General features: G+C 41.0%; 1 protein-coding gene and 1 long non-coding RNA gene across 2 annotated transcripts in view; both read right to left on the bottom strand.

The window, feature by feature from the left end:
* SPAG9 (sperm associated antigen 9) overlaps positions 1–14786 on the bottom strand; it is a 92203-nt gene that overhangs the window by 42377 nt on the left and 35040 nt on the right. Inside the window, exons 3-5 of the mRNA XM_088468591.1 lie at positions 11477–11547; positions 3576–3670; positions 175–322 (exon numbers count right to left, since the gene is read on the bottom strand). Of these exons, the coding sequence (XP_088324717.1) occupies positions 175–322; positions 3576–3670; positions 11477–11547 (314 nt within the window). The remainder of the gene's footprint in view (positions 1–174; positions 323–3575; positions 3671–11476; positions 11548–14786) is intronic.
* On the bottom strand, positions 964–2550 carry LOC148542435 (uncharacterized). Its single transcript, XR_015877821.1, has 2 exons — positions 2508–2550; positions 964–1026 (listed from the first exon to the last, which is right to left on the bottom strand). It is a non-coding gene; the product is annotated as an uncharacterized LOC148542435 (long non-coding RNA).

Raw genomic sequence — 14786 nt, 5'->3', positions numbered from 1 at the left:
GTGTCACAAACCAGCAGAAATACCAATAGCCCCATTTCTGCTCTGATAATCAGAGACAAGCAAGCCTTAACATGTTACACAATTTTTAAACCAGTATCCAGATCTGATAAGCAATGTGAACCACGAATCCCACAACTGCTCTATTATATATAGAATGGAAACAATATATAATACCTTTAAACTGGTGTTGCAACGTGCATGTTTTTGTTCGTGAAGTTTCCAAGGTCCATTTCCTTGGGTCTCAGCGCCACGGGTGTCTGGTAACACCAAAGAGTCACCGGGAGACAGTGGGAAGATCCCCAAAGAGATGGGACGTTCTTTCCTAAATGGTAGTAGTAATTATATTTGCATAGGGAAAATATCAGAACAGAGTCAGCAATATAGATATATGGCTACATTCCATAAGAGCCAATGTCCCCCATTGACTTCAAATAAAAACTAAAGTTCATCATTGTTTTGCCCAATAAACAATAGAGGGGAACACAGGCTAATGGTTTAGCTAAAGTGTCCTCAAATACAGGGAAGCCGCCCTCACTCTGTTAGAGTTTAACAACCCAAACAGCAACAATCATCAAAGATTGCTGCCTCTTGTTCTATGATTGTTATTCCATCTGTACCTTCCTCAATCCCTAAAAAAACTAAATTTGTTGCTCCAGAATGCCGGGCCATGAACATGGGGCATCCATTAGTGGTGGCGTCATAGCAGAGAGGACACAGCGTTCGGAGAAGGACAACTGTCCTGACACATGCCCTGGGCTCCTCAGTAGTTAAGATGCCATGGCCAAATTTTTAGCAACAATGCAGCCTGACACAAATGGAGCAATCTAACCAATGACTTACTCTAAATGCAAATTTGCAGTTGTGTATCTAGCCCCACTATCATTTTGTGGACTGAATATTCAGCCTTTCCATTCACTAAGAACTAGTATCACAATCAAAGCAGCAGCACCCTAAGGTAACTCACATTTTATAAGGCAAAAATTTGCCATAACTTCTTCCAACTGTCAGTAAATGTGACTTCCAGTACTGCAGATGTAAAGAGCAGCAGAGCATGGGAAAAAAGATGGATTATCTTATCCTGTATACTCTGTACACTACAGAACTCTCTCTTACAGGAACCTAAACTGAATCTATAAACATTCAGAACATCATAGCTATTCTGCAAAAAGCCTTTAAGATACACACACACACATATACTGTATATATATATATATATTCCTGAAATATATTTTATTAATCTGTTAACGCTAAATAGTTTCAAATATCTTATGAAATCATAAATCAACCCCAAAACTGGATTTTAATACCTTTCTTCACCCTGCCAATTATTCTTTACAAGAACCAGTGCACCGCTAAGTACTATGTTGCTCTAGTCAATTATACAACCTACTAAAAACAGCTGACTCACACAGAGGCAGGGATCACCAAGGGTAATCATTCTAAAATATTAAGCTTTATATCATAGTTTCTTCACTGGTACACAAAACACAGTCACTGTGATACATTTACTAGTGGCACTGTGATATTATGATACATTAACAACACAAGCTCCTTGGTGACCTGTGATGTCACATCCTCATGCTGCATACACAAGTCACAAAACACCAAGTCACTCAGATGCCCAAGTAACCTTCCTTTAACCTGACATACAAGGTGGTCATTTATTCCGCCTTACTGACAGGCTTCTAATGTACATGCATACATATAGATGTGCAGTCTACTGATGCCAAACATAATGCAGTTTTGTTTTCCCTTGGATCCACCAATAAATACTAATTATATATTTCCTTTGCATACAGACGATTGCAGTAATGTTTTAAAAAAGCCAAAATGATCAATATCACACACATACCACTATCAACTGTATTCTCTTTATTTTACTTAAAAAAAAGTTATATCTAATAAACAAAACTGTAGCAAGCAAACAGAATATTTACAGTAATATAGCCTTAAATAACTGAAAAACAAAACGTATTTCATGATTTCCAGAAAAGATGAGCCAGTATACAGGAGAACACAGCAGTTGTCCTTGTTGCTGACAAATAACCATTAGGAATTACGTTCATACAAAATTAACAGCAATTGAACCAACTCATTCCATAGAGAATAATTAACCACACACGCAACAAAAAAAAAAAAAAAACACGGCTTAAGCATACTATAAACCACATTAAACACCACAATGCCATTCCACACGGAAACATGGTAAAAACAAACTTAAAACAACGTATAACCAAATACACCTGTTTTACAACTAAATGTTGACTGAAATAAATCACTCACTATAAAAAGAATGAAATTCATCATCTTACAACATATCTGTGTGCATGTAATAAGAGCTGGTATTCATTTATATGTAATTGTGGCAACAAACTATATAAAGATGCTATGTAATTATGAAAAAAATAAATTAGTGACAAACATGAATAACCTCTAAATGCTAAAGGGCTTGTCTGGAAGCAATAGGGTTAAGAAGAGGCAGACTGGGAAATACAAGGCCTGAGTACCTGAGGATCCTTGGTAGGTTCTCCGTTAAGGCCGGCAATCCTGTAGAGAATGAAAAGTGCACGAGCAGCAGAACGGAGAGGGACACTAGGATGGCAGAATTAATAACCACCGCCCCGCCAACGAAGCCAAATACAAACAGAAGCATGCATCTGGGACTCATGGCGCTGCGCTGGCATGGTGGCACGCCGGTATCAAGGAAGCCACACGACTAATAAGGGTGTATCTAGACGCTGCTGAGGGTCTGTCATTCAGCCGATGCCATGGGCAGCCACTGTGTACGCTCCTGCAGTAGCCCCACAGCGATGACATCATCCCTCGCTCTCTCCCCCTCCCTCTGCCTGTCTCTCCCTCAGAAATAAATGAGGAGGGAATATTCCCTTCCCTATGCTGCAGCCAATCACTGCACACTGACTATCTGAGGACTACAGCAATGTAGAGAGAGAGGGGGGGGGGGCACTGAAATAAACAACATCATGCACTCTGTGCAACAACCTAGGCAGATTATCCATGCAAAACACATATTACGGATGCAGAGAAATTGTAACATTAACCCTTTACATAATAACTTATCATAATTGTCATTTGTGGATTTAGATGACGATTTGGAAACCTGTGGCTCTCCTGCACCCTACTAATTATAATAAGACAGAGCACACTGAGACTTGTAATTCATCCACAGCCTGCTGCTACACAAAATAGCCTAAAACAAATCTTCTGTCTAAAAAAGAATAAAGAAAAAATAAACAATGAAATAAGGAATACAAATTAATTTGAAACCAAATACCCCACACACTGTAATAAGCCCAGCCACAAGAATACATTGCTATATTTGACACCAGCACACATTGTGTGTGACATTTTTTGTACATTTCAGCTCCACTCTCCTACTAAATTCCAATCACTCAGCCAGCTTTTCTGAATCAGCCCAAGCATTGTTCCAGGATTTAGTAATACAAAGGCAGCATTCTCTCCAGCAGACAAAAGCAGCAATGGGGGGATGGGGGGGGCGCGACAGGTTTTCTTCTTTCACTACTTTTCCACTTTACTTTATACTAAACACATCTTACCTAATTTTACTGTGCACGGTAGATTCCAGCTGGTCAGAACCAATCAGCTGCTGAAGCTTGGTGCGTTCCAAGTGTTCCATGTAATTATGGATCATCTATTGAAAGATTTTGAATGATCACCTGTTAAATTATGCGATTTTCAACTTTTAGATTACAGTCTACTATACAAACAAAAAATATATACATAGTAGGACATTATGTGTATGGTTGCCTAATATCAGTGCAAGATACAGATGTGATTCCTCATTCATCACGGAATAGTCTCGAGCTGGGTATACACCAGTACGACGCATCAGCCATCCGGCCGTTCCGCCATCCTATCAGACGGTCGGTAAGTGCATACACATACCAAACGTCGACCTGATGTGTTGTGCTTGACTTCACAACTGGGCGGCCATTTACTTGTGTCCGCCCAGTTGTGATGTCAGTCACTGGCGGACTCTGCAGCATGTGTACGCTGACCACCCGTACACACAGCACGATGTGTCGATATAGCTGCAGATATAATCAGCTATCGGCTGTGCTACATAGCACACACTTTATGTCTTTGAATGACTTAGTTCACAGACATATCGCTGGTACACACCCGCCGACGTGCCCACAATATATCGGCTAGTCAATTGAGTGGCCAATATATCGGCCAGTGTGTACCCAGCATTACAGTACATCAGAAAATCAGGTTGACAAAGATCAGTTCCTTCATTGAAAATACAGTATGGGAGTTGTGCCAGATACTTAATTTTACAGTGAACTGACCCTCAAGAAACAGAACACAAGTGTGGGGAAAATATCTGTTACAGTACAGAACAATACATAGATTTCTTACAGTCACATAATCACAGAACTAGAAATGGGCATCATGTGCATGGCATCAGTTGTACCTCTGTTATTTAAGGGATGATGTCAAACACATATACCAGTACTATATATGCCTGAATGCAAAACATTTAAATCGAAAACCCCATGTCTGCAATTTTAGTTGCAAGAATCAAAATTACACTCATTTTTGACAGTAAAAAATCCAGGCAAAGCATTTAATACAATTTTCTAAAAAGCAATAAAAGTCATCTGCATAAACTCTTTCGATTAGTCATTTCATTAGACAGTTACTTTTCCTGTAATAAAAATTGTAACAAACCATTTTGTCTCTACCTTGGTTTGGTCTCTGGCTTAATAGCAAAGGGCAATTCCCCACCAATTTCATAAAGTGGGAACCAATAGGAAAAAACTAGTTCTAGCATTTGAACAGCTGTGGCACAGGCTGCACCAGCTATCATTGTCAGTACTTCTTAAACATTCTTCTATTTCAATGCAAATAATCTCCACATACACTGGTGGCCAAAATTGCGGACACATTTTGAAATTTGAATGTTCTTCAACTTTGAATGCTTATAAAAACTGTTTCACTTCACACAGTGCAATGATTCATATATCATATATATGAGATTTCTCTCACAGTGTATGCCGGCGACATCTGCGGCTGGCAGCCGGCCAGATAAAATGTCGGTCTGACAGACATTTTATCTGGCTGTGTATGCCCAGCATTACAACATACGGTATATAAAACAAAACTTCTCTTACAATCGTCTCTATATCTTACTGACCGGCTTCTAAGGCAGAGAGGTTTGCAGAGGTATATAGGAGAACTCCTCCATAGGTAAGGAGGCAAGGATCGTGTAGTTGAGTTAAATAGAAGGGGTTAGGCCAAAATATGTATCTTTTACAAACTGATTTTTGAAAGTACCCATCGATCTGGGTTTTTGGCTACAGGATAGAGTATGAGTAATGCACTCCAATATTTCAAAACATTTTATGGAGCATATTTATTTACGGTTATCTCCAATGAGCATAAATATTTGTAAAAAGTGGAAAAAATGCTCATGAAACAATTTATTTTACATAGAATAATGGTACATCCAACCCTGAAAAATGCAAACTGCTGCAGAAATGACCAATGTTTTCCTCCCTATACATAATAGCTCACTCAATTGATAGGGGGAAGGGGCACAGAATTTACCAGATACAGGTCTGCATATTATCCGATATAGAGACAGAAAAACATGATTTTGGATGAAATCATAGGCATTGTTTTATATCAAATAGTAGGGTTATATCAAATAGTAATATGTTTGATTGACTGACACAAAGGTTTCCTTTAGTATTATAGTATTTCTTCACAGTAAATTGATCAATGCATAAAAATTGTTGAAAAACAATGCTCAATATAATCCAAAATGCTGTATTACCTATTGTGGCGTTCATTCCCGAGAATAATCGCCAGGAATGATGTCATGTAAATATATATATATATATATATATATATATATATATATATATATATATATATATATAAATGTGTGCATCAACATGGATTCTAGGCAGTGTCCTGTATTTAACCTGTAGGAATACAAAGCTTGGAGGAGATTTGTCTTCCTGGAACCAGGCATCTAGATAACCATCTCTTATCTCTACAGGCCATAAAGTTTGGGGAGAGATACATCCTTAACGCAGATGGTCAGACCTAGTCAAGCCAGGTCATGGGATATAAAATCCTTTAGGAGGGAGATGACAGAAATGAAGGGTATGTTACCTGCTTATTGGTTTCTAAAGACCCCTTCACACTGTTTCAAGACCCCCACTTCCTATAGACAATATGGAAGGGTGTGGCCGATTTCTTAATGCCCAGTGTACAGGAATGAAAGAGTGAAAAACCCAAAGGTGGGGGCTAGTGCAGCTGTGAGAGTATAACTGTGCTTCCCCCTCAGTGATAAGTGTTCTTGTGCCCAAGGAGAGTCCTGACGACTGGCCGGAATCCAATGCTCCTGTGTCTCCTTCACGACGGAGTCTAGATGTAAAGACTCTGGGTTCTTTTTCATTTTTAATTCCTTTTATTTCTCTGAAACCTATTTGTGATATATTTGCATTGTCCATATTTGTACTACCTTTTTCTGTTATCAATAACCTTGGAAATATTTTTCGGATTAAACATTCTTAATCCAGTGTATTCTCAGTGTTCTTATCGAATTCACGAGCCTGTGAGGTCAAAGCTACCTACCTATATGTAAGTGAGTGTGCATATTGAGATTTGAGGGGAGAAGCTAACGACTCCCGTTAACTTCGTTGGTGGTGGCAGAACAGTGTTAGAGTAACCGCACGTGCTGAGGTAACCATAAGTCACTGGTGGCGATTCTCAGATTGAGGTATCTGGAGAATCGGCCGGCTGGTCGTGACACCTATATAATATAGAATAGCTCAACATAGAACAGTTTTCCAATGTAATATATAAAAATCGAAACTAAAGTTTATACTCATGTGCTCAGCATTTTGGATTATATTGAGCATTGTTTATTTCAACAATTTTTAAGCATTGATCAGAGTACTGTGAATAAATACTATAATACTAAAGGAAGCCTTTGTGTCAATCAATAAAACATATTACTATTTGATATAACACTTTTTGACACTTGCGCAGTTCACTGGGTTTTTTTTTATTCCATGTGGTTATTTTATGCCAGGGGAGTAACTGGCCCTTACGAACTAGCAGCACTGTTGAGTGAATTGATGCATACTCATAATTATCTACCTAATTAGCACCAGGATAAGAGCTTCTAGTGCCATACTGAGAAGCTGCTTTTTTCTTCTTTCCTGGCAGTCATGTGGATGTTACTTTGACACAAACCACCTGCCTAAACATTGTTGCAGACAGGTACACCCCTTCATGGCAAAGGTATTCCCCGCCATACCACACTCCAAAAAATTTTCAGGAATGATTTGAGAAACATGATAGTTCAAGGTATTAACTTGTCCTCCAAATTCCCCAGATGTCAATCCGATCGAGCATCTGTGGAATGTGCTGGAAAAACAAGTCAAAGCCATGGAGTCAAAGCATGATTGGTCGATATTGCCTACACGGTCAAACTGTGGACATGCAGCATGTCAACTAACTGAGCATGTGGACAGTGACCGTGTCAACAATTATCATGTCTCATTGAGAGCAGTATGAGAATATGCTTCATGGATTCATTACAAAAAAAAAATCTTTTTTGAATACATTTTTTTTTTTTATGATATAGGAATATGTTGTAACTAAGGGCAGATTCATCAATTCTCTGCATCTGAGAAAATAAAGTTTACATTTTAACACCAGTTATCTTTACATACCCATTATACTTTACAGTTAATGAGTGCCACAAAAAAAAGCAATTTCTTCTTTTTTAGCTCGAGCTAAAATCTTTGAGTTTATTAGTACACAAAGGATATGTCAACATAATTAATTGTCAACAAACCGTCCGTGATGGTCTAGTGGTGTCTTACCTTTTCCTAGCGCACAGTGGTAGCTCCAGTATCTGCTTCTGCTTCCGTGATGATGTGTGGTGTAGTTCCAGCGGCCATGTCTAAGCAGCGGCATTTCAGTGAGTATTCTACCCACTAGTGCCCAACTCGAACCTCCCCAACCCCGCAGCCTAACCCTCCCAGAAGCCAACCACCTGCATCCTCAGTACGTCAACATTTCAGATGCCGACATTGTGAATATGTCGATGTGTTAAACCATGACGACAGTCTAATCTTGACATTATGAATTGCGACATAGTTACTGTCGACCATCTGACAGTAACCATGTCGATACCCCATGGAGGTCCCACTTAGCAAATTACGAGAGAGGGGCAAGTTTCATGTGTGCGCCCATTAACTTTGGGACATACACATATGACATATAGATACATTTGGAAATTATTGATGTTCTGCAATAATGTATTTTAGTATGGATACGTATAATATTATGTTGGCCCACCATGTCCCAATAGCGATGTCACTTAAAAATTGGGCATCTTGTTAAGGAAATAGAATCATTGGGGCAGGTGAATTTGGGCTATATTAACTCTTGGGTCGGTTGCATAAGATGGCCTTCCACACTCCATCTGATGTAGGATTGTTAAGAGGCACACACCTAGCGTTTGCTTCTGCTCATGCCAGTTTAGTCTCCCTTCACCACATTTAAAAAAAATGTAAGTAGAAAGGATTGTGTAATATCTAGTTAATATATTTTTGTGTACAGATTCCCACAAGTCAGGTTTTAGGGACTAATAGAGCACCACTAAATGTCTCTATAGCGTGTGGTCAGTAATTTTACTAACTGTACACTCAGGGGGCACTATGACTTCTGAATTTAAGGTTTTAAACATATCAATGTTTGATTGCAGATCCATGTAATAGCAAGCGGTTCAATATAAAACCAGGTTTACATTATTTTCTACTAAAATAAGCACAAATTTGGGGCTAGAACACATTTAAAGACAACACCAAGTAAACAAAACCTTGTTCTTTATCCTGGTTTTAACAGAGCATTAGAAGAGCATTCATTATGGAATTTCAAAGCTTCTGTGCAGCAAAATGTAGAATTGGCTCGATTCAAAACTGTACGCTAATAGCGCCGCTGCAGAGTCTCTGTACGCCGCAGCGATGCGACAATATGCAAATGTCGGAGCCTCGTGGAGATGCCCACTGGCGGCTTTGCAAATCCAAGCATCTACAGCATTGGGCAGCACAGACGGTGTAATGGTTAGCGTTACTGCCTCACAGCACTGAGGTCATGGGTTAGATTCCCACCACGGCCCTACCTGTGCGGAGTTTGTATATTCTCCCTGTGCTTGCGTGGGTTTCCTCCGGGTACTCCGGTTTCCTCCCACACTCCAAAAATATACTGGCAGGTTAATTGGCCCCCAACACACATTAACCCTAGTGTGTATGTGTGTGCGCATGTGATAGGGAATATAGATTGTAAGCTCCCCTGGAGCAGGGACTGATGTGAATGGCCAGATATTCTCTGTAAAGTGCTGCGGAATATGTGTGCGCTATATAAATAACTGGTAATAAATAAATAATAATAATCTACGTAAATTGATGCAGCAACATCGGTCAAAGGGGCTCATTCAGACGCTAAGATGCGCTCTCACGCAGCTAAAAGGGGCTAGGTATGCAAATGAAGCAATCGCACTGTCTGGTGTAAGGACGCGCTCTATGTCTCAGGGAGCGACGGCAGAGCGAACGCACGCTGGTATGGTTTCTTAACACACGTCATCTCCAGGAAGTGTATGAACTATCGAGAGCCATCGGAACTGCACGCAGCGCTTTAGGTCGACCTTACCCGGCCACAAGAACAGCGATCAATGCAGGCTGAAAAACAACCAAGTGACGTGTACAATGTACATCTTTGCTAATCATGCACACCCATAAAACTCCGTTTTGACGGCCCGAAACACCTGCGTTCGCAGCACCACTCTCCCATACACAAGCACCTTCCCCTGTTACCACCCACAACCGGTGCGGTCACCCCAAAAAGCGGCCAATCTGTGTACTACGAGAGCACGATTCCCGGCTGCAGTGACTGATTTGCGCATGCGTACTTTGTCGCATACGCAAACGTGCGATAATCGCCCATAGCGTGCATTCACAGCTTAGCGAATGGGTCTGAATCAGGCCCAAAGATCATTTAAATTTAATTGTTGCAGACTTGAGTGAGTTTATGGTCCTGCAGAATGGCCGTGGGAATGGAGACGTTGGACCCATATTCCTTGCGTAGACAGTAGATAAATCGCTCAAATATCGGCATGACATGCAACTCTGAATCAGGCCTAATGTATTTAACGTGCATTGGCATAAAGCCCCATTGATTGGTGTCAGACACTTACACTTCTGAACACTGCAGGAAACATCAAAACGGACACACTCAAGTTGTCAAACGTTGCATAGACCCATCAAGTTACTGATCACAAAAACTTCACTGGTGAGTTCAAACAATAGATCAATGTTTAGCAAAGCCACATCGGCAACACCTAAAATTCTAGACGAGCAAACCGAATGATAAACAAAGACAGCGACCAGTTACTGCGGTTTATAAATGATCATCCTCAACCAGATTTACTGCATGCCAATTAACCAATCCAGATTTGTTGTTTGCTTATAAGGCAAGCTGGACCCACAAAGACATGGGACTGCAGTCTAACAAAAAACAATAGCATTCCTTAAACATTTACATAAGGAACAGTTAATGAAAGCAGAGACCAAGGAGGTTATTACACTTTAATTACCTGTGTAAAACTGGTAAACAGCCGAATCAGTGTCATAAATGATGTGCAACATACGAGGCTGGTTTATTACTACTCATCATCATCAGTGAGCACCTACCCTGTACTAGGTGCAAAAGATACACCTCCTAACAGGTGTATATATGCTTATATACAGGTCTGCATGGCCCACATTTGCATTAACGCCCTTACAGAATTTTTCCTTAGTGAGAACGCCCTTTGGCACCTCCATTTCACCTCTGGGCTAAAGTGTAAGTACATTCAGAATGAACACTGCACGCTTATATTTGCGTCTGCTCATTCCAGAGCTTGCACAGAACAAATTCAAGCAAGTTATGCTACACATATGGGAGTGCGCTCATCTCTGCATAAGCCCAGTGTCAGTCATTTTGGAATCTATTTCCATAATAACAACAGTACAGAAAATCTGTACTTAATAAACTTTAATAAATAAATAGTGAAAGCTGGATACCAAATTCCCCAGCCCCCTCCAGTTTATTTACACTTTTATAATAAAATCACAAGCTTGATACAGTAAATTTATAATTTGAGACTGTGACAGTGAAGACTATCAACTTGAATGATTTTGCTAAACCTGTAAAATGTATTAAAACCCTTCACTTTCTGCTGCACCTTAAGCAAAAACCTGGGTTTGGTGTAGAGACATCTTCTTTGCAGTTCTACTATTTTCAGAAAAATAAAAATAAAATTTTACTATACTTCCTTGTGACCACCCCCAGAAAAACCAAAAACCCTAGAGCGAATGCGCATATTGAATTAAAGATGGCTGACAGCAGCGCGGGTTTCCTGATTTACCTCTGAATGTCTCTGGTGAAGGGAGTTATATTCCTTCTTCAGCTCCGCCTCTCTTTCTTCCAGGCGGCTAACTGAAAGAAAACACACAGATTACCAAGTTAATTAACATAATACAGCCCAATAAAAACAAAAATAAATTATATGTGCACACAAAAAAAAAAAAATACATAGTCAGGTGCATAAATATTGGGACATTGACAGAATTTTCATATTTTGGCCTCTATTCACCACCACAATGGCTTTGAAATGAAACAAACAAGATGTGCTTTAACTGCAGACTTTCAGATTTAATTTGAGGGTAATTACATCCAAATCAGGTGAACGGTGTAGGAATTACAACGGTTTCTATATGTGCCTCCCACTTTTTAAGGGGACCAAAGTAATGGGACAAACTAAACAATCCTAAATCTAACTTTCACTTTGTAATACTTTGTTGCAAATCCTTTAATTAAATAAGAGGGAGTAGCCCACACCTGTCCATGAAATAGCTTTTGAGTTGATAGTCCCATTACTTTTGGCCCCAAAGGAGACAAAGACAAAACTGAAGGGAAAATGCCCCAAGAACAAGCAGGAACTGAAGACATTTGCAGTAGAGGCCTGGCAGAACATCACCAGGGATGAAACCCAGCGTCTGGTGATGTCTATACATTCCAGACTTCAGGCTGTAATTGCCTGCAAAGGATTTGCAACAAAGTATTACAAAGTGAAAGTTAGATTTAGGATTGTTTAGTTTGTCCCATTACTTTTGGCCCCTTAAAAAGTGGGAGGCACATATAGAAACCGTTGTAATTCCTACACAGTTCACCTGATTTGGATGTAATTACCCTCAAATTAAATTTGAAAGTCTGCAGTTAAAGCACATCTTGTTTGTTTCATTTCAAAGCCATTGTGGTGGTGAATATAGGCCAAAATATGAAAATTCTGTCAATGTCCCAATATTTATGCACCTGACTGTATATACATAACAATGTTATAAGACCAACATATATCACCAGGTTAATAGCCAAAAGTAATAATCCCAGTTTAACTGCTTATCTGATAATAGACAGCCATCCCCCTGTAATTTGTTTGTATGTATGTATGTATGTATGTACATAGTGAAATGTGTAATAGCAGTTGAACATCGATCCAGTCCAGGTTTTCTTTAAGAGATGAACTGCAGCAAGGCTAGCTTTATAAATGTTGTTTGTGCACAGGGATGATGAACCAGAATCGGTTTGAAATACCGCCGGCTGCATGGTTCGATTCCCGGCAGCGGCAGCCCGACAGATGGACAGATCCCAGCAGCCCGACAACGCTGGAAATCCCGATAGTCCTCAGGTAAGTATATACAAACCTAACCCCCCTAACCCTCCTTAGGGGTGCCCAACCCTAACCCTAATCCCCCCCTGTAAGTGCCTAACCCTAACCCCCCCCCTTCCCCGCTGCCTAAACCTAAGTCCCCCGGGGGGTGCCTACCCCTAACCCTACCTCCCCCTAGCCTAACCTTAACCCTCCCGGGGCAGTGCCTAACCCTAAGTCCCCCCCCCCGGGTGAGCTAAACCTAACCCTCCCCTCCTGCAGCTGTCCACTCCCGGCGCCGGTATCCATTCGATCGGGATGCCGGACGCCTGTCTCCCGGCGTCGGGAAAATGACAGGCATCTAGATATAGACGCCTATCATTTAACCCACGCCGGGATAAAGCAGTTGGGTAGCCAGCAGTCGGGATCATGTCAGCCGGTTTCCTGATTGCATCCCGATGATCCTGACGGTGAAGTAGTCGCCCAGGCCCTGGGGTGACTAGTGTTAGGGATCCTGGACCTGTGAATCCACTAAAGAACTGTGCCAGAAGATTCTGTGTACCAGCCTGTAACATCTTTCCTATGAACACTGCACTGTCCTGTATTCCTGCCTGTGGTGAGAAAACAAACATCTGTTGGATTTCACCCGCTCTATGTGATTCATCACAAAATAAATAAAATACTATAATTATTATATATGTGTGTGAGATAGATAGATATATCTATCTATCTATCTCCATTCACACATATACATACACACATTTATACATGTGTATTATACACACACATTCTCATATCATACATCTATTCAATTTGTGTCATATGGCACGAGGCACTTGCCACAAGTTCCGTGCTGCATACTTTTTCCTTAATTGTACGGCTTAGTTCCCTAGTGCACAAGGTACCTAGATTAAGGTTTTGGAGTGCTAAGCAGAAAAGTCCATGGTTCGCTAAATGGGGCCATTTGAGGACACGTGAATGTGGACCTATCTTTTCTGCGTACGTTGCTAATCTGTATGTGAAGGAAAACTTAAAACATCCTTGGATAACTACAAAATATATTTCTAAGTATAAAATGTAACAAATTGAATGTACAGATTTCATATGAAGGTGAATTTAGTTTACATTCATGGAATACTAGTCCACAGATAACTATGGCCCTGATTCAGAGCCGGACGCTCTGACCAGAGCGCTCGCTCTGAATCAGGGCCCACCTCCATTAATATGGAGCGTCCTCCTGGACGCTCGTATAGCTGTGGGTCACCACCCACAGCATATACGAGCGTGCAGGATGATGGTCGCGATGGTCTTGACCATCGCGACCATCGAAACTGCGAGCAAAAGCCTGCGGTTGGGTTTTTCAACCGCAAGGCCAGGAGTGATTTTGGCTCTATCAGAGCCAAAATCACTCCCACTGACATCACTAGTGATGTCAGTGGGGCCGGCTTCAGACGGTAGGCGTTCCCTTGGGAACGCTTACGTCTGGCAGGCACGCCCCCGGCACGCCCACCAAAGGGGGCGTGCTGTCAGTCACCATCGACAGCACGCCCCCTTTGATGAGACACTCCGAGCGAAGGAAAGTCCTTCGCTCGTCGGGTCTCGCGCATGCGCACGACGGAGCTCCCTCCGTCGTGCGCATGCGCAGTGGGGACCATTGACCCACTTGCGAGCGGACAGCCGCTCGCGAGTGGGTCTGAATGAGGGCCTATATGCCGATTATTCCATCATTGCACTAAATGGCTTACATTATTCTTCCCATGGCCATTATTAAGCAATGAATGGAATGGCCTATTCTAAGAATAATGATACAAAACTATGCATACACTACTGGTGACTCTGAAACACCACATTAAAATAAAAACAGGACATGGAGCACAAGCAGATAGACCACTTTAGTTACAAAAACCTGTTGAGAGAAGGCTGAGAGGATACTAAAACTATGCCCCATTCTTTTTCACCCACATCACAGTAGGCAGCCAGAGGATGACATTTCATACTTCTAAAATTTGTCAATTCAGTAGATTTCCAT

The sequence above is a fragment of the Taudactylus pleione genome, unplaced genomic scaffold, assembly GCF_031769625.1.
Source record: "Taudactylus pleione unplaced genomic scaffold, aTauple2 ptg000012l, whole genome shotgun sequence".
NCBI lineage: Eukaryota > Metazoa > Chordata > Amphibia > Anura > Myobatrachidae > Taudactylus > Taudactylus pleione.
Note: the sequence above shows the minus strand (reverse complement) of the source record. Positions and strands in the feature narration are given on the sequence as shown.